The 20,559-nt window shown below is 43.6% G+C and overlaps 1 protein-coding gene across 3 annotated transcripts in view; it reads left to right on the plus strand.

The window, feature by feature from the left end:
* NR4A3 (nuclear receptor subfamily 4 group A member 3) overlaps nt 1-20,559 on the plus strand; it is a 121,219-nt gene that overhangs the window by 72,685 nt on the left and 27,975 nt on the right. Inside the window, exon 8 of one of the 3 annotated variants that reach the window (XM_033929638.1) lies at nt 5,462-5,485. The exons of the other annotated variants lie outside the window; for them this stretch is intronic. Coding sequence (XP_033785529.1) covers nt 5,462-5,485 — 24 coding nt within the window. The remainder of the gene's footprint in view (nt 1-5,461; nt 5,486-20,559) is intronic. 3 annotated transcript variants of the gene reach the window in all.

Consider the following 20,559-nt stretch of genomic DNA (forward strand, 5'->3'; position numbering starts at 1 on the left):
CAGGCATAAGGTGCAGCAAAGTAGAAGGGATGGAGTCTGGAGTTGGCCATTGAGGAGAAGGGTACAGATAAGACAGACATCTGATGAGTGGAGTGCCCAGGGGGAGTGTGGCGAGAGAAAAGAGAGGAGAGATATTGAGGAGCTGTGAAACAAATACACTTGTAAATCAGTACGAGGAGTTTGAACTGTAAGCAGAAACAGAGAGGGAGCCTTTGAAGTAACTTGAGGAGAGGAATAATGTGGGCATAGCAACATTGGCAGAATATGAGGCATGTAGCAGAGTTTTGAACAGATTGAAGGGGAGGGAGATGGTTTAACGCAGTGGTCACAAACTCAAACCCTTTGCAGGGCCAGCCACATTTTGGATTTGTAGGGACTTGGAGGGCCTCAGAAAAAGTAGTTAATGTCTTATTAAAGTCATGACAATTTTGCATGCGGTAAAACTCTTTATAGTTTATAAATCTTTCCTTTTGGCTAAGTCTTAATAATAATATTGTAATTTATAGCTAAAGAGACATATGATCAAGAAATTGTTTTATTTTACTTTTGTGATTATGATAAACATACCGAGGGCCTCAAAATAGTACCTGATGGGCTGCATGTGGCCCCCGGGCCAGAAGTTTGAGACCACTGGTTTAACGGAAGGCCAGTGAGAAGCAGGTTGCAGTAGTCTAAGTGAGAGGTGATGAGGGTATGGATGAGGGTCTTGGAAGTGCGCTCAGAAGGGAAAGGTCTGATTTGGGTTGTTGTTGGGAGAATTTAGGCTGTCTTCTTAGGATTCAGAGACTGTGAGGAAGCTGGGTGATACAGGCTGTCTTAGAAAATTTATCTTCCCTCCTTCCCTTGTGCTTTTGTGGAAAGTTTTATTATTTGGTTTTTGTTTGTGTTGTACTGTGGGGGTGTGACGGTTCAGGAATTCTGTTTTCTGTTGGGTTAAGGTATGAGTTAGGAGTGGTCACGGATTCTGGGTCGAGGTTGGTGCAATTGGGAAATATAGGCCCCAGATGCAAGTGTGATATGGATAAGTTTGGGGATAAATAAGGACAGAAAAAAGACACCTGTGTGTAGCACTACCACACTGACATTGCGAGTCATGCTAATGCAGAGGTTCCCAAACCTATCCTGGGGGACCCCCAGCCAGTCAGGTTTTCAAGATATCCCTAATGAATATGCATGAGAGAGATTTGCATATAATGGAAGTGACAGGTATGCAAATCTCTCTCATGCATATTCATTAGGGATATCTTGAAAACCTGACTGGCTGGGGGTCCCCCAGGACAGGTTTGGGAACCACTGTGCTAATGGATGATATGCAATACAAGTTTGAGCACAGATCAGATCACTGGCATTTTCTATCTATCTATTTATCTGTATGTAGTCTATGTTACCTTTTTAAGGCCCCCTTTTATCAAGCCGCTTTAGGGTTTTTTATTGCCGGCTGCTGCGGTAAAAACTCCAGCGCTCATAGAATTTTTATGAGCGTTGGAGCTTTTACCACAGCAGCCAGTAATAAAAAAAACCCTAACCTGGCTTGATAAAAGGAGGCCTAAAACAGGTGCTTTTCTGGACATTTTTCTTAGGTCCTCGTTTGTAAAATTATCTTTTTAAAGGTTTTTGTTTGATATACTGTAGATGTAGATGGAGAGATCTTACTTCTTACCTAAGCAACTTTCTTGAAGCCTGCAGCCAAGTTGTGTTTACAGTGGTATTAACAACTGCAGCTTAAAGAGGCTGGACAAATTTGATAATATATTTTGCTAAATATATTATAAACTTCAAGCTATTTAATGGAAAAAAGCCGAGTATTTACTCTACATGCCCCATGCAACTAATATAATGACATTATATTCAATTTATTTGGAAAGTGAATCAATATTCACTGAGTTCTCATATGTTACTCACTGCAGCTTCTTAATTTCTTCATTTAATCTTTAAGGAAGGTTGCCTTGCTGAGTATTTCCCAGGTAGCTATTTATGTATGCCTGTTTTGTTATAATATAAAAGCCTCTATTATGCCATCAGAAACTAGGCTTACAGAGTTTTATTCAAAAAGGAATTTTCTTCATTCTGTGCTATGGAAAAAAATCTTTATTGAATAAAGCCAATACTCCTCTTTTATCTGGCTTAGACTTAATAATTTAACATCCATATCATTTCAAAAATCAGTTTCCTGATCCATATGTAAATGGGAACATAGAGGTCAATATTTAGTGGTTCAATCAGTAGATGGGATTTTGAAAAGCAAAGATTTATATGGCAAATGTCCAAAGTTACTTGTACAAATCCTTTAAATATCCATCCCTTAATAAAACACAGATGCAATACATGTAAGTCACTAGAAAATTTTCTCTAAAAGCTAGTCAAAACTGTATTTTTAGCCCATTAAAAAGGTATCATCTTATTTTCCATTTTTTGCTTTATTTTTATTTATTAACCTTTAGAGTTGACTAACACCAACTACTGCACTATGTTATCGTAAATAAAAAATAAAAGGCCTGATATTCGAAATTACAGTCAAACTGCGGTTTGGGAGTAATGCGGTTTGCGAGTGTTTTGCAAGATGAGCAAAACATTAGAGCAAACTTTAACTCGCAAAACGAGCGTTAACTCGATCAATGAGCTTGGCCACCCCGGGAGCCAGCTTCTTTCCTCCTGCGGCCGACCCCCAAACCCTTACCTCCAGCGGACACCACCAACCCATGCCGGAACCACTGCCTTGCCCATGCCGTCAGAAACAGGAAGTGGAAGCAAAAGGGGATGGAGCTTGGCCAAAGAATGCTGCGTTATCTGCGGTGCTACAGGAAGCAATGGGCTCAAGCGACTTACCAACGCCCAGCCCCACGTGCCAGGGCACCGCAGCCTCACTTGCCACTTCCGGCTCTGGAACGCGAGCCCCCCCTCCCCCTTGCCATCCCGCCTCACTTTCTTCAGCCCTGTCCTCTCACTGATGTCCCACTACTATCGCCTCTCTCGTCCTCGCGCCTGGTGGGACCGTTAACAGGCCCCACTCTCACCTCAAGGCCTGCTTATCTGTACAGGTTCAAGCAGGCTCAAAGGTGAACCACGAAGGTGAGAAAGAAAAAGGGATGGATGGGGAATAAGAAAAGAAAAAGATGGTCTCTGGGATGGAAAGAGGGGGAGTACAAATGCTGGATCTAGTTGGAGAGAGGAGGGGAGAAGAGGAAGAAATGCCAAAACAGGGAGTGGGAGAAGTGTTGGATCACAGGAAGACAGAGAGAAGAAGGGGTATGGGTTGGGGGGGGGAGGAGAGATGTATTAAGTCACTGAAGCTGAGTGCAACATAGGCCTGGAACGAATCATCCCAGTTTCCATTACTTCCTATGGGGGAAACTCGCTTTGATATACGAGCACTTGGGATCATGCTTCTGAAACGAATTATGCTCACAAATCAAGGTACCACTGTATTTGGTGAGAGTTTGTTATTAAGGTGCTTTATAGCTCTAACACGCATTATTTGCCCCTTAGCACGTTAAAGGGAACTAATGTACCTTATATTAATGTAATGCATGTTAAAATGAGGGATTGCGAGTTACATAGCAATGATATGCAAAGCATACTAATGCATGCAAAATAGCTCATTACTATGTAAAAATGCTGACCACTGCTACCTCGATATTGATCTGAAAATTATTTTTACTATCTTTCCATTTAATTTTTCTAATCATCTTGGTCCTAGTATCTGGTTTCTACTTTCCTCTGTCTTCTCTTAACTCTCTTGTCAGGGTTTCGTGCCTATTTATCATTTTATTCTCATTTCCAGTCTTCTCTACCTCCTCCATTGTATTTATCTCTAACACTGATCTTTTCCTTTCAGCTTTTTTCCATTTCTTTTTCTGCTTTTCTGTTCGCTCAGATTTCAGTCATTCTTATGATCCAGTCTTTCATTTTCCTTATGTTTACTGTATCTATCTACAACTTTCCATTTCTTTTCCTCACCCCCAGCTCTTCTATTATCCTTTCTGTTATTCCACAGTCATTCAATAACTATATCCTGTCTCCCACCTTCACATCTGGCTTCTCTCTTTCTCTCCCATTCCTTCCATCCATCATCTCCTATCTCTCTCTCTCTCTCTCTCTCTCTCTCTCTCTCTCCCATCGCGTCCTGTATAAGAGGCATTGAGAGGTTAAGCTGCAATCATGACCTTCTTCACTTCCCCCCCTCCCCCACTGCCACTGCTACTGTTTCTAGAGACCAGCAACAGTAGCAAAAGAACACAAGACAGTTGTGAGACTGCAACCTGTATACAGATGGCTATTGGCTTTGCCAGTCCCTCTCACTTCTAACATCAGCTTCCTGTTCTGGAGATGATGAGGTCAGCATATCCAGCAGCTGCACATATAGAGGATGCAGCTGCATGGCTGTTTACTTTTGATTGTTGCCTGCTGTTGGTCCCAGAAAACAGCAGCCACTGGGGTGCCAGGGAAGTGGGGGTGGGAGAAACAGAAGATGTCAGCGATAGGGACAGTGGAGAAGAGGGATAGAGAGAGGGTATATCATGGATGGAAATGGGGAATGGAGAGGGAAGATGTTAGATAAAAGGGAGAGAGAGGGAGGAGACACTGGATGGAAAGAGGAAGTGAGAAAGAGACAGAGGAAACTGAATGGAAGGGGGAGAGAGGGGAGATGATGGATGAAGGAGAAAAGAGAGAGGGGGAGACACTGGATGGATGGAAGGTGGAGATGACAGAGTTAATGAAAGTCTGGGAAATAAGAGCCTGAGGTGAACAAATAGAGATGGCAAGTTGTAGGTAGATGCAGTGAAAAGAGGGAAATTAAAAACTGTACAGTAAGAATGAATGATAAGAGAGAGAAAGCTGAGAGGAAAAGCTCAATGCTGAAGATAGCTGTAATGGAGGACATGAAGAAGACAGAAGAGAGAAAAATGTTAAATGGACATGAAATCCTGGCAAGAGAATTAAGTGAAGTTAGAGTAAAGCAGAAAGCAGAGATTTGGATCAACCTGATTAGAAAAATTAAATGGCTAGACAGCAAAGGGAGGAAATTTTATTTTTAATATAGGATAAAACAATGTGTTAACCAAAAATATGGAAAATAAGGTAATACCTTTTTATTAGACTAACTTAATAAGTTTTTACTGGCTTTTGTTGCCAAAACCTCCTTCCTCAGGTCAGGATAGTTTACCATAACAGTAACATACTGTCCTGATCTGAGGAAGGAGGTTTCGGCCTGTCACTAAAATCATCTGTAGTACCTGAAGATTGGAGGGTAGCCAATGTTACACCAATATTTTTAAAGGGTTCCAGGGGTAATCTGGGAAAATGCAGACCGATAAGCCTGATCTCAGTGCGAACAAAATAGTGGAAACTATTATAAAGAATAAAATTACAGAGAACATAGACAAACATGTTTAATAGGACAATCAGCATGGGTTCAGCCAAGGGAGGTTTTGCCTCACCAATTTGCTTCATTTCTTTGAAGGTGTGAATAAACGTGTGGATAAAGGTGAGTCGGTTGATGTAGTGTATCTAGATTTTCAGAAAGCTTTTGACAAAGTTCCTCATGAAAGAGATGGTAAGTAAGACCAAAAATATTATATATTATAATGTCTCTGTATCGCTCCATGTTGTGACTTCATCGCTGAGGGGGGATATGATTAAGGTCTAGGGTAGAATGGGCAAGAATGAATCAATTTTCACCCTTTTTAAAAAGTACAAAAAACAGAGGACACTCAATGAAATTACATGGAAATACTTTTAAAACAAATAGAAACATTTTTTCACTCAAAGATTAGTTAAGCCAGAATATCTAATAACAGCAGTTAGCATAGCTGAGTTTAAGAAAAGTTTGGACAAGTTCCTGGAGGAAAAGTCCATTGTCTGCTATTGAGACGGACTTGGGAGAAGTCACTGCTTGCCCTGGGATGAATAGCATGGAATTTGGGATTCTGCTAGGTAATTATGACCAGTATTAGCTACTGTTGGAAACAGGAAATTGGACTAGATGGACCATTCATTCCGACCCAGTATGATTATTCTTATATTTTTAAAGCTAAATGTTTTATTTGTATTTGTAAATTTGTATTGTGATTGGAATACATCAGTTTCTGAAATTTATATCTGTTATCTTTATATTTTTCACAATAAAGGGGATAGTTTTCTCTTTCTCTGGTGTTGCATTGTATGCAGAGCCTGGCTTCTTGAGGGTTTAGTTTAATTTTAGATGTTCTTAAAAGTGTGTAGTATAGTTTGAAAAATATAGGTTGAAATAAAATTTGATTTTAGTATTTTATATTTGACTGTATACCTTAGATATATGCCTAGTTATACTGCTGTAATCTTCCTTGGACCTTTGCGTTATGGGTGGAATTTGTATTTGCATTTTTGTGGTTACTTATTCTGAACTTGGTAAAGGTTTATCTGTATTTTGCGTGTGTGAAAGAATCCAGGTATTCTGTTAGCACTGAGACTCCGATTCTATAAATGGCATCTACAGGTAGGCACCTAACTTAATTTTTTAAAATTGGTTAACTGATAATTTAACTCACTATTAAAAACCAGTAGGCACCTACCACCTCACAGTAGGTATCTATACTGAGGCACATACCAGAAAATTAAGCATCGTTAGGAACAGAGTTTGGATGTGAATTGAGTTAGGCACTGGTAGGCACCAGGAAAACCTAGCCAAATGTACCAGTGTCTAAGTTGTAGATACCTACCAGCACCTAACTTGATTTAGGCAAAGCTAAGTGCGATTTTACAAACGGTGCCTAACTTTGCAATGTCTTGCAATAGGTGCTATTTTTCTAAGTGTCTACCAAGTTAGGCATCATTTATAAAATCAGGCCCTGAGGGCCAGATTCTGTAAAGGACATCTAACTTTAGGTGTCCACAATGTAGACATCCATCGACTTAGGCATCCAAATAAAGTTGATAATAAGTCCAATTAATGACTTTAACAAGCATTAATTGGAACTTAGATGTCCAAACGCTGGATGCGATTCTCAAAATAGACATCCACAAAATTTGTGGACGCCTATCAGAAAAAGTCATGCCTAAAAAATAGGCGCATATTGATGATGTTACAATGATGTCAAGATTGTGCATCAGATACATCCACTTGCTCTGAAGCACAGCCATTGTGAGTAGTATATCCCTTTTTCTTTTCTTAACCTTTTGGAAATGAGGTTTAGTATGCAATATATATATTTTTTCATGTGCTTTTTTACAGTAATGCATTATTAAACATATTTTGACCTTAATATCAACTTGGAGTCCTCTTTAGCCAAAAAATAGAAGTTTATAATGCAATATATATATTTTTTCATGTGCTTTGCTTCAGTAATGCATTATTAAACATCAAAAAATAGAAGCCCCATTCACCTATATGCGGATGCCTCCAGCCCGCCTTGGAGATGCCTAAGTCGTGTCCACATAACTGAAGCCATCTAGCGTCCAACTCATGCTCAAAAGTAGACCTGCTTTTGCAAGCAGTCCTTTTACTAAAAAATAGAGGATTCTTTTTTTTCATGTACTTTGAGGAACACAGGGCTCCTTTTACGAAGGCGTGGTAGCAGTTTAACGTGCGTAATACCATGCGCTAAATCGCTGGCCGCGCTAGCCGCTACCGCCTCCTCTTGAGCAGGCGGTAGTTTTAAGGCTAGCGTGGGGGTTAGTGCGTGATGAAAAGTCACGCGCGCTGAAGCCGCTAATGCGGCTTCGTAAAAGTAGCCCATAGTGGCCAAAAGAGGAATTGGACAAGTGTTGAAGGTACATGTTTGATACTTATCCTAGAGAAATGACTGCTTGTAAATCAAGAGGATATAAGCTTGGCTTTGGAATTGACATGCAGTTGACTGTTGGAGTGTATGGTGCAATGGTTAGAGCTATAGGCTTAGCACCCTGATGTTAGAAACATAGAAACATAGAAAGATGACGGCAGATAAGGGCTATATAGCCCATCAAGTCTGCCCACATTATTTACCCACCCTCTTAAGTCTTCTGACCCCTTAAGTATAATTGTAATTATACTGTCACTCTACTGACCCGCTCATTCAAGTCCTAGTGACCCTATCCCTTGGCATGACCTCGTAGGGATCCCACATGGGTATCCCATTTGTTCTTGAAGTCTGGGATGCTGCGTGCCTCGACCACCTGCACTGGAAGCTTGTTCCAATGCTCGATCACTCTCTCCGTGAAGAAGTACTTCCTGGCATCTCCACGAAACTTCCCTCCCCTGAGTTTGAGCGGATGTCCTCTTGTGGTTGTTGGTTCAAATCCCGCTCTGCTCCCTATGACAGAAGCAAAATAATAAAAAAAAGGATTAAAAGATAAATAAAATATAATAGTGGTGCCAGCATTTTACTGCATACAATTTTAATGAAAAACAGCATAAAATCACTATTCTAATGACATCATAATAATGAGATGTGATAACATTATAGACATTGTGACGCCTAAAAGGCAATTCTGTAAAGGACGTCTAACTATTTAGATGCATCTAGACTTGCTGAGTGGCGCTGAGCGCGATTCTCTATAGTATATCTATGCATTATAGAATTGCGCTCAGCATTTTCCCACTGGACGTCTAAATGATGCCTAACTTTCAGACGTCCTTTACAGAATTTGGCCCTGAATGTCTGTGTAGAATCAGTTTGTACTAATCCAGTCTGTTTTTTGTTTCCAATCAGCATTTGGATGTTCTGGTGCCCAATGCAGTCCTTATGCTGCTGCTTTTTCCTGGGTAGAAACATAGAAACATAGAAATAGACGGCAGATAAGGGCCCACGGCCCATCTACCGTATTTTCGCGGATATAACGCGCGCGTTATACGTGATTTTACGTACCGCGCATACCCCTCGCGCGGTATATGCCTGAGCGCGGTATACAAAAGTTTTTTAACATAGTTCCCACCCCGCCCGACGCCCGATTCACCCCCCCAGCAGGACCGCTCGCACCCCCACCCCGAACGACCGCTTGCACGCGCTCCCACCCGCACCCGCATCCACGATCGGAGCAAGAGGGAGCCCAAGCCCTCTTGCCCGGCCGACTCCCCGACGTCCGATACATCCCCCCCCCCGGCAGGACCACTCGCACCCTCACCCCGAAGGACCGCCGACTCCCCAACAATATCGGGCCAGGAGGGAGCCCAAACCCTCCTGGCCACGGCGACCCCCTAACCCCACCCCGCACTACATTACGGGCAGGAGGGATCCCAGGCCCTCCTGCCCTCGACGCAAATCCCCTCCCCCCAACGACCGCCCTCCCCCAAGAACCTCCGCCCGTCCCTCAGCCGACCCGCGACCCCCCTGGCCGACCCCCACGACACCCCCACCCGCCTTCCCCGTACTTTGTGTAGTTGGGCCAGAAGGGAGCCCAAACCCTCCTGGCCACGGCGACCCCCTAACCCCACCCCGCACTACATTACGGGCAGGAGGGATCCCAGGCCCTCCTGCCCTCGACGCAAACCCCCCTCCCTCCAACGACCGTCCCCCCCCAAGAACCTCCGACCGACCCGCGACCCCCCTGGCCGACCCCCCCACCCCCCTTCCCCGTACCTTTGGAAGTTGGCCGGACAGACGGGAGCCAAACCCGCCTGTCCGGCAGGCAGCCAACGAAGGAATGAGGCCGGATTGGCCCATCCATCCTAAAGCTCCGCCTACTGGTGGGGCCTAAGGCGCGTGGGCCAATCAGAATAGGCCCTGGAGCCTTAGGTCCCACCTGGGGGCGCGGCCTGAGGCACATGGGCCAAACCCGACCATGTGTCTCAGGCCGCGCCCCCAGGTGGGACCTAAGGCTCCAGGGCCTATTCTGATTGGCCCACGCGCCTTAGGCCCCACCAGTAGGCGGAGCTTTAGGATGGATGGGCCAATCCGGCCTCATTCCTTCGTTGGCTGCCTGCCGGACAGGCGGGTTTGGCTCCCGTCTGTCCGGCCAACTTCCAAAGGTACGGGGAAGGGGGGTGGGGGGGTCGGCCAGGGGGGTCGCGGGTCGGTCGGAGGTTCTTGGGGGGGGGGCGGTCGTTGGAGGGAGGGGGGTTTGCGTCGAGGGCAGGAGGGCCTGGGATCCCTCCTGCCCGTAATGTAGTGCGGGGTGGGGTTAGGGGGTCGCCGTGGCCAGGAGGGTTTGGGCTCCCTTCTGGCCCAACTACACAAAGTACGGGGAAGGCGGGTGGGGGTGTCGTGGGGGTCGGCCAGGGGGGTCGCGGGTCGGCTGGGGGACGGGCGGAGGTTCTTGGGGGGGCGGTCGTTGGGGGGAGGGGGTTTGCGTCGAGGGCAGGAGGGCCTGGGATCCCTCCTGCCCGTAATGTAGTGCGGGGTGGGGTTAGGGGGTCGCCGTGGCCAGGAGGATTTGGGCTCCCTCCTGGCCCAATATTGTCGGGGAGTCGGCGGTCCTTCGGGGTGGGGGTGCGAGTGGTCCTGCCGAGGGGGGAGAAGAATCGGACGTCGAGGGGGGGCATCAGGCTTTCAGGATGGGGACAGGACTTCAAGGGGGGACAGGCAGATCTTCAAGGGGGACAGGCAGACCTTCAAGGGGGACAGGACTTCAAGGGGGGACAGGCAGACCTTCAAGGGGGGACAGGCAGACCTTCAAGGGGGGACAGGACTTCAAGGGGGACAGGCACGGAGAGGCGGGGCAGTGCACCGAAAGTCAGGGCGGGTGAACGGTGAGTCGGGGCAACCAGAGGAGAGTCGGGGCAGTGCACCGAAAGTCAGGGTGAGTCGGGGCAACCAGAGGAGAGTCGGGGCAGTGCACCGAAAGTCAGGGTGAGTCGGGGCAACCAGATGAGAGTCGGGGAGGGCGAAAGGAGAGTCGGGGTGGCCAGAGGAGAGTCGGGCAGCATGCGCGTTATATGCCTGAGCGCGGTATAGAAAAGTTTTTGTACATATCATCGTGATTTCTGCGCGCTATACCCCTGTGCGCGTTTTACAATGGTGCGCGTTATATCCGCGAAAATACGGTAGTCTGCCCACCTTAATGTCCCTCCCCTACCTTTGCCCTGTGAATAGATCCCATGTGCCGATCCCATTTGGCCTTAAAATCAGGCACGCTGCTGGCCTCAATCACCTGTAGTGGTATACCCTTGTTGTGTGACTCCTGAAAGGTAGTGCTATTATGGTATGGTAGAATTGCTCTGTAGGTCCTGAGTGACCTTTGTAGTGCTTTGTTCTACTTTACAATGTGTGTGGTACGGTTTTTTTGTATTGGGATTTAGATCACAAGACAAGTTACATTCAGGTGCAGTAGTTATTTCTTGTCCCTGGAGCAGTGGCCTAGCGGGGGCGAGAAGCACTCGGGATGGTGGCACCCCTCCCTAGCTCTCTTCTCGGGCCCCCACCCCGTTTGCTCCTTCCCCTCCCCCTTCTGCTGCCCACACACGTTCCCCTTCCCTTCCCTCGTACCTCTTTAACATTCCCGGCGAGGGGAAACCCCAACCTGCTGCTCACACCAGCGTTGGCTCTTCCTCTGATGTCACTTCTTAGGCGCAGGTCCAGGAAATGACATAAGAGGAAGAGCCGATGCTAGCGCAAGCAGCAGGTTGGGGTTGCTGCTCGTGCCGGGAATGTTAAAAAGGTACGGGGGAAGGGAAGGGGCATGAGCATGCGGTAGTGGGGGGAGGGTGGAGAAGGAGCGGGGGGCGGAGAGGAGGACAGGGGCAGGTGCCCCCACCAAGATGGCACCTGTGGTGGACCATTTCCCCCCCATACTTACTATGCCAGTGCCCTGGAGGGCTTATAATCTAAGGGTTCCTTTTACGAAGGTGTGCTGGCGTTTTTAGCGCACGCACAAGATTAGCGCACGCTAGCTGAAAAATTACCACCTGCTTAAAAGGAGGCGGTAGTGGCTAGCGCACAACATTTGTAAAAGAAGCTCTTAATTTGTACCCGAGGCAGTGGGAAGTTAAGTAACTTGTCCAAGAACTCAAAGAGTAGCAGTTGGATTTCAACACTGGCCTTCCTGGTTTCTTAGCATGTGCTCTAACCATTAGGTACAGCCAGGGCAGGATTAATTCATCAAGGGCCCCTAGGCACACAAGTACACTGGGCCCCCCTGCCCCGCCCCACCCCACCATGCGCCCAGGCGGAAACAGGAAGCTGCGTCAGAGGGAAGCTTTGGGCAAGCAGCACCGCTTGCACAATTACAGTTCCCGTTGCCTTTCTTACCCGCGTTGCTTGCTTGTCTTACTTTCCGTTGATGGGGGGGCCGCATTGACGTTTGGGGTGGGACCCGCATTGCCAATCGGGGGTGGCCTGCATTGCCGATCGATGCTGGAGGGGCCCATCGCTATTCGAGAAAACAATGTTGATGCCCTCCTTCATCGGGCCCCCCTGACCATTTCGGGCCCTAGGCAAATGCATACTTGGCCTATTGGTTAATCCTGCCCTGGGTACAGCTAATACATACTCAATACATGTTTGATAATTCAACAGTAAACTAAAGGCCAGCAGATTTGAAGCCTGGTGGCCATTTGGAATCTTACCAAAAAACTGATAAGCAAATTACATTATGGCTGCCAATAACCACAAGATTTCTGTTACTATACTGCTGAACACTAATGTTCACATGGCAACAGGAAGACACTGGCCTGGGGGGCTGAGACTGCATATATTTCTAGAACACTGGAAATACTGTTCTGTTTAGTATGTTGTATTATTTGTGTGTGTGTTATTTTCATTTTTGTTGGCACATAATTCCCTGGAGTATATTCAGTGTGCATATTACCATCAGTAAGAGAGGTACTAGGGGGAGGCAGCTGATGCATCTGCATCAGAAACCATGAAGAGATTCTTCCCTGCTGTGTTCAAAAATGTTATGTTATGTATTTATAACTTGCCATCTCCCAATAAGGTCAAAAACGAAGTCACAAATTAAGCATCTAGTGAATAACACTGGAAATATTACAAAATAAATTATATTAAAGTATTACAATTTTCAGATTATGTATTTATGAAAAAATTATGTCTCAATTGTTTTAAAAAAAACAAAACCAATAAGAAGGATTAACTGGATAATAAAAGGAATCAATTTCAAAATTATAACAAATGAACTTTCCAAAAATCATTTTACTCTTAGACCTGAAACTGATGGGAAAAAGAGACCTCGATCCATTGTGCAACCTCGCTTGACCTACCAAAGGAATGCCTGATGCAATAATAGAACATTTAGGACCCCTTTTATCAAGCCGCGCTAGCGGGGGTAATGCGCGTGATGTTTTATCATGTGCAAACCTCCGCACTGGCCAAAAACTACCGCCTGCTCAAGAGGAGGCGGTAGCAGCTATCGCGGCTGGTGGTTTAATGCACGCTATTACACGCGTTAAACCACTAGTGCGGCTTGATAAAAGGAGCCCTTAGAAGAAGGGGCATGAGCATGCGGTAGTGAGGGGGGCGGAGAAGGAGCGGGGGGAGTAGAGAGGAGGGCAGGTGCAGGTGCCCCCCGCCTGTGGTGGACCGCCCCCCCCCCCATTTCCCCCCCCTCCTGCCCAGATAGCATTTTGTAATCTAAAAAAGATATTTTAAAAATGATTTTCTGGTAACCAGTAAAGCTGGATTAATAAAGCAGATGCAATGAATCAAGTTGCATTATTCTGCAGCAACTGAAGTCTTTTTTTCCCCAGGTTTTTGGGTGAAATTTCAACATACAGAGAGTTGCAGTAGTCCATCTGGTCAAAATGAGTGATTGCACCATTAAAGCAAAATGATTCCTATAAAAATCTAAGTTGTCTAAGGGCTCCTTTTACTAAGCTGCGATAGCGTTTTTAGCGCGTGCAGAATTTTAGTGCGCGCTAAACCCATGCTACACGGCTAGAACTAATGCCAACTCAATTCTGGCATTAGCGTCTGGCGTGCGCAGCAATTCTGCACACACTAAGCACGCGCTAAAACTGCTATCGCAGCTTAGTAAAAGGAGCCCTAAGTTTAAAAAAAAATCTTTCTTTGCAATGTTATTAACTTGAATTTCCATAGACATGGCAGAATCTAATTTCATTCCTAGGCTCTAGAGATTTTCTCAGCCGAAAGGGAGGAATCATTACCTAATAGAATAGTATTTGGAATTTTATTTAAATCAGAACTAAACCAAAGTATTTTAGTCTTTATCTTTACGTAGCTCTTTTTTTTTCTTGTAAATCTTTATTGATTTTTAAACTTTGATAGTGCAATACAAATGGTAAATCATACAAACTCCATAAAAACACACTATTAACTATACAATTATTACATTAAACAATCATTTTCTCCCTTTCTTATCTTAATTATTAAAACAATAATACATATGATATGATTTCAATATTATAATGAAATAATTTAACTCCTCAAATTACGTTACCCTCCCCCCATCCCTCCCCCCTCCCTGGATATGCAAGGACTCTAATGGAAAAGGAAAGAAAGAAACATAACCCTGATTATAATGCAATAAAATTAGGTAATGGACTCCATACATCATTAAAGGACTTATTGGTCCCCAATCATCCTTTCATACTTATATGTAGTACACACAGTTATCCACCAAAAAGTAAAATTAATCCTATCATGGTTTTTCCAATTATGAGTAATGAGCTGAACCCCTGTTCCTGTCAAGATCATGAAAAGACGTCTTTTATATTTATCTAAAGTAGGTTTAACATGAAGTAATGTACCACATATTATCGCCTCATATGACAAGGGGATAGTTGATTCAAGAATGAGATCTTTACGTAGCTCTAATCTTATCAATATATATTTTTATCCGAAAATATGAATAATTTGGATCTTGAGAAATTTCTAACAAGATAAAAATATTGTCCGCATATGAAAACAATAACTCTCCTTCCTTAAGTGCCCAACAAGCCTAAAGACCTCATAGAGATGTTAAATTAGGCCTCCTTTTATCAAGCCACATTAGGGGTTTTTATCACCAGCCACTGTGGTAAAAGCTCCGATGCTCATAGAATTCCTATGAGCATTGGAGCTTTTACTGCAGCAGTCGGTGATTTTTTTAAAAAACCCTAATGCGGCTTGATAAAAGGGGACCTAAAAGAGATAATATAGAAGAGCCCTGAGGAACTTCATAAGGTGGCTGCAATGAAGAAGATAATATATCATTCTTAATTACTCAATAACACCTATTTCTCAGAAAATCATTAAATCATTGAAATACATTGTTAGTGGTTCCTAACTTTACACATGAAAATATCATGTTCAGCTGTATCAAAGGCTGCCGAGATGTCAGACTGCAAAAGCACCATCTGGCCTCCCCTGCTGAGTACTTTCTTCAGATGTTAAATCTATCAACAATAACTCTGAACTGTGGGACTGCCTGAATCTATGTATATTGTGAAGAATGAAGTATATCAGAATCTTCTATGTTATCTGATAATTGTGAGTTAACTACAAATTCAATTAATTAGTAAGAAGTGGAATACTAGCTATTGGCCTAAAATTATTTGCTTTAGGGCTCCTTTTACTAAATGGCAGTAGAGATTTCTACCAAGGGCCGATGAGGCAAATGCTTCAACGATCATGGAATTCTGTGAATGTCAGAGCACATACCTCACCAGCCAATGGTAGAAACCTCTACCGCCATTTAGAAAAACCCAGCGTTAGTTAGATCAAGGTCTTCTGCCTTTGGAATAGGAATTAGCACAATCTTGCCCATTTAAAAGGAAGCATATCCAGTAGATAGTACACAGTTTTCAAGTTGCATTAACCATTCAAATATTTAATAGGATTAGCTAAAAGAAAAGATGGATAGTGATCAAGAATACAGTGTGTTAAAGAAAATTTCACCTCAGGATCTGTTACCACTTTAAAATGAGACCAAAATCTATCTGCTACTATCTTCCTTAAAACTAGGTATATCATTCAGAGAATGGTATATCAATGTAATTTTATTTGAAAAAACTTTAGCAAATTGGTTGCCTTTGGTTGTTGTGTGATATCTTAGAGTGAGATTGGGAAATAAGATCTTTTATTAGTTGAAATTATTTTCTTAAATTAGGTTGTGTAAGACCAATCTTATTTGAATAATAGATCTTTCTTGAATTGGAAATTTGTTATATGGGCAGTCCCCCGGTTAAGAACGGGTTACATTTTTATAGCTGTTTTTAAGTCAGATTTGTATGTAACTCAGAACTTATAGATTTTAAGATTCTGCTCCCTGCTGACAAAAGGGCCAACTGTTCCCCTCTAAGCTACTTTCAACAAAATATAACCCAAAAGAAAGAATATCCAAAATTGATAAATAATAGCAAAAAACTTCCTATACAATTGCCACTGGAAAGTTAAGAGTGCAAAAATTACGGTACACAGATTATAAGCCAAATAATCAATATGTCCTCAGTAGTCATTCCTCTCAAATCAGGAGTCGTGAGTTTTTGTCACCCAGCACGGACCTAGTGCTCAAGTGTCAAGTGTCCAAAATAATAAGTTCACAAAATAGTGGCTTAAAAGTATTTTATCTTTTTTTTTCTTTTTATCACAATTCAAAAGCACTTCCAGTGTTCATTTTGCACCATTTTGCTTTGAGATTCAGTGGTGTTACTCTCCTCCAACTATTTTTCTGCCAGCATCCAGTGCCTGCTCCTGAGGAAGGGGATCAATTCTCTGAAACGGAGCTCTGTAGATCAATCATTCTTACGTATAAGATGAGTGTTTAGAGTTGTCATTATGCTCAGAAGAATTAAGATAAGTACTAACTGTTTGTACCTTAAAAAATTTTTTTGTAACTCATTCAAATGCAGTGGATGTTAGGGAAGCTTATATAAGGAACAAGTTTCCTGGACTTGATTTCTAATCTCATCGTACGCTAGTGTTATTGTACACTGGGAGTGCTTTTGAATTGTGATAAACAAAAGTTTTAAAAAAAGATAAAATACTTTTAAACCACTATTTTGTGCACTTATTATTTTGGACACTTGACACTTGAGTACTAGATCTGAGGATGTTTCACATTTGATTACCCTGCTGGGTGACAAAGACTCACGACTCCTATTACAGGCTTGTCCCGATTTGAGTAGAGTGACTACTGAGGACCTATTGATTATTTGGTTTATAATCTGTGTACCGTAATTTTTGCACTCTTAACTTCCCAGTGGCAATAAGATTGTATAGGAAGTTTTTTGCTATTATTTACCCCTCTAAGATACAGCATACACAATCACACACTGTTCTTAATTTGGCCATGCATCATTCCTCAATCTGCTACAGGAGAAGTGTAAAAGTCTATGCCACTGGAGATACTGATCAGTGAAATCAAATGAAGCCACGACCACATTAAGTATGAGTCGTACTTATGTCGGGTGTCTGTAACTTGGGGACTGCCTGTACAAAAAATGTTTATGCTTTTTCCATAGTTGTTTAATAGATAGATCTTTGGATTTCACTAAAGTTGTTCTAATATGCAGCATTCTTGTTTTAATTCTGACAACCTTTGAGTAAATCAAGGAGAATGACTCCTAGTTAAAGGGGCTACTCCTGACCATAAGGATTTTAACTTGCCCCATCATATTCCTTTTCTTTTCGCCTTAGCCCTGCTCACCTCAGCCTCCCCAAACAGTTGACTCACTGACTGCCTATATGCCCACCCCTTTCCATTGAGCATTTCTCTTTCTCTCCCCTTTCCAATGAAGATATGTCTTTGTTTTGTATGTATAACAAAGGTGATATTTTCTGCCAGTGTAATAGCATAGTTCCCTCTGCAAGTGCAATGAATGATGTGATGACCCCTTTGAAAAATGCCTCTGCTGTAAAGGCAGTGGTGGAGGATTTTTCAGGTAGTCACTGAATTTTACTATGGTTAGAGAAGCTTTGTGGGAGGAGCTGGAGATCCCTTTTTCCAGGAGAGAGGAGAAATTATAAAAGAGAAGGAGGGAGTGTAAACTAGGCTTTTTGGTTGTTCCTCTTTTTCGCCAAAGCCCGAGACCAAGGGAGACTCACAGAGAGATTTAGGAGGGAAATGACAAAAAATTGTAAATGGTTCAAGCTAACTGGAACTAGAAATGACAGGAGGACATCTGCTAATAGAACCAATGTGTCTGCCTTCCATGCTGAAGAAATTGTAAATAACTGACTTTACCAGGAACTGGACGTGACAGGGGGAAATCTTTTGATGGAACCAGAATGTCTGCCATTCCTGTTGAAGAGACTATAAATGTTTACTCTAAAGTGAATTGGAAATGACGTGGGAAATCTATTGATGGAATCCTGTCACCGAGTGCCTGTAAATAGTTTAAAGATTGTTCCTTAATCAATTTCGATAAAGTTCTACACCTCAGGCTAAGCAGTCGTTTCAACAGAAAGGAGAGTGAGAAGTTTGAATGGGGTGAGTATAACTTTGGAGTTGCCAATCCTCTGGCCTACCAGACTTATCTGGTTCTGGTCTACGCCCAAACTCGAGTGTGAACTGTGAGTCCGTGAGGGATTAAACTAGCTATGAGTGTAGTTTTTCCATCTTTTGGTGAGCCCTAGTATTGAATGGGCGACCCCCCTGACCCTAAGAGTTGGCCTTAGCCCGCGGAGCGAGCTACATGGCAGGAAGCCAGGGCTACAAAAAAATGGTGCCCAATGTGGGACGTAAGGATGGTGAAAGAGATGGTGCACATGGGAAAAGGAAGAAAGAGGAAAATTGGGCATAGAAAGAGAGAAGTGTGAGGTTGAGATACATGGGGAAGAAAAGGATGAGAGGGAGAAATGTTAGATATGGTGGTGGACAATGTTCCCTCTAAGGATTGATTAGGTGTGTGCAAAAAAAAATATGCATGAGCGACAAGTTACATACTCCACAAATTTATGAGCAGGCGCGGAGGACGCATTTTTAAACAAATGTAGTTTATCCTTGTACTCATTATGTATTTTTAATCATCTATGGATATGTTTGTATGTTTATTGTTCAAATGGTTTTATTTATTTTCCCAAATTTATTTTTGTTATACGCATTGAAAATATTTGATAATGCGTTTAAATCAAAATCTCAATAAACTTGAAACGAGTGCCCGTGAGATTGTGGGAGGGTTAAATACTCAAAACTTAGAAGAATAACAATTTACTTAAAGTTTTTGCTTCGCCAGCTTTCTGGTATCTTTACATACAGTGGCATACCTAGCATATGTAACACCCGGGGCCCATCATTTTTTGGCCCCTCCCCCCGCCCCCATCTGTACGAAAAACATGATTTTTAGTAACAAGCCAGAAGTCACACCTAAGAAAAGGCAGCATCTTACATATTGCAGTAAGCAGTACATCAATACACCCATTGTAAAACTAAACAAGCCAGACCAGCACAGATCAATCCTAATAGAAAACCATGTCTTTCGAACACACAGAACACAGAAAACACCTTCGCCTAGTATGGAATATGTCATCACAAACTAACCCCTCTCCCTTTTACAAAACTGTAGTGTGGATTTTAGCCATGGTGGTAACAGCTCTGACGCTCATAGAATTCTGAGCATCAGAGCTGCTACCACCACGGCTGGCGCTAAAAAACGCTCCACAGTTTTGTAAAAGGGGGAATAAAATAGAAATATACATCTTCAACGCTCTAGCTCAGGGGTGCCCAAACTTTTTGGGCTTGCGAGCTACTTTAAAATGACCAAGTCAAAATGATCTACCAACAATAAAATTAAAAAACACAAAGCACACTATACGCTGAGAAAATGTTAATTATCATTCCTATTCTGGGTTTTTTTCAAAGAGGTCAAGGCAGATGACTCTATGCATTGTCACCTCAGTAACAACCATACAAACCACAATAGCAGTTTTTAGCGCAGGGAACTGTGCTAAATGCCTAGCACTGCTCTCGACGCTCATAGGCTCCCTGCGCTAAAAAACACTATTGCGGTTTAGTAAAAGGGGGCCATAGGGCAAAATATAGACAGCATATATAAATTCAGACACATTTTGATCATTAAATTTAAAATAAAATCATTTTTCCTACCTTGTCTGGTGATTTCATAAGTCTCTGGTTGCACTTTCATCTTCTGACTGTGCATCCAATCTTTCTTCCCTTCTTTCAGCCTGTATGCTTCCTCTCCTCCAGACCTCATTCCCTCCCCCAACTTTTTCTTCCTCTCTCCCTGCCCTTTCTTTCTTTTTTCTCTCTTGATGCCCCCTTTCTTTTTTTCTGTTTCCCTTCTGTCTCCCTGCCTACCCCCTTTCTTGCTCCCTACCCTCCACAAAGCCACTGCTGCCACCATTGGGGGAAACAGGCCCCAAAGCCACCACCGTAACCATCGGGGGAAACAGGCCCCAAAGCCACCGCCGCAGCTGCCCCAAGCTCTCTCTGCTTCCCACCGGGCCGACCAGCAATCCCCCGACGTCAATTCTGCCGTCGGAGAGAAAGTTCCGCCCAGCCAGGCAGCGATTGGCTGGCCTGAACTTCCTCTCCGACTGCAGCCTTAGGGTGGGCGCACAGCCAGGGCGTACTGCCCCCCCCCCTGGTATGACACTGAAGACATGCCAGCGGCTCCTCTCACGAATCCCCACCTGCGTTGGAAGTCCGATGCAGTCGGGGATCTTGAGAGGAGCCGCCGCTGCATATTTCAACTTTAAAATACAGGCCGCCGCCACTTCCTCTCACCTCGCCCTCGAGTGAGCGACAGGA

Source organism: Geotrypetes seraphini, chromosome 2 (genome assembly GCF_902459505.1).
Source record: "Geotrypetes seraphini chromosome 2, aGeoSer1.1, whole genome shotgun sequence".
Classification (NCBI taxonomy): domain Eukaryota; kingdom Metazoa; phylum Chordata; class Amphibia; order Gymnophiona; family Dermophiidae; genus Geotrypetes; species Geotrypetes seraphini.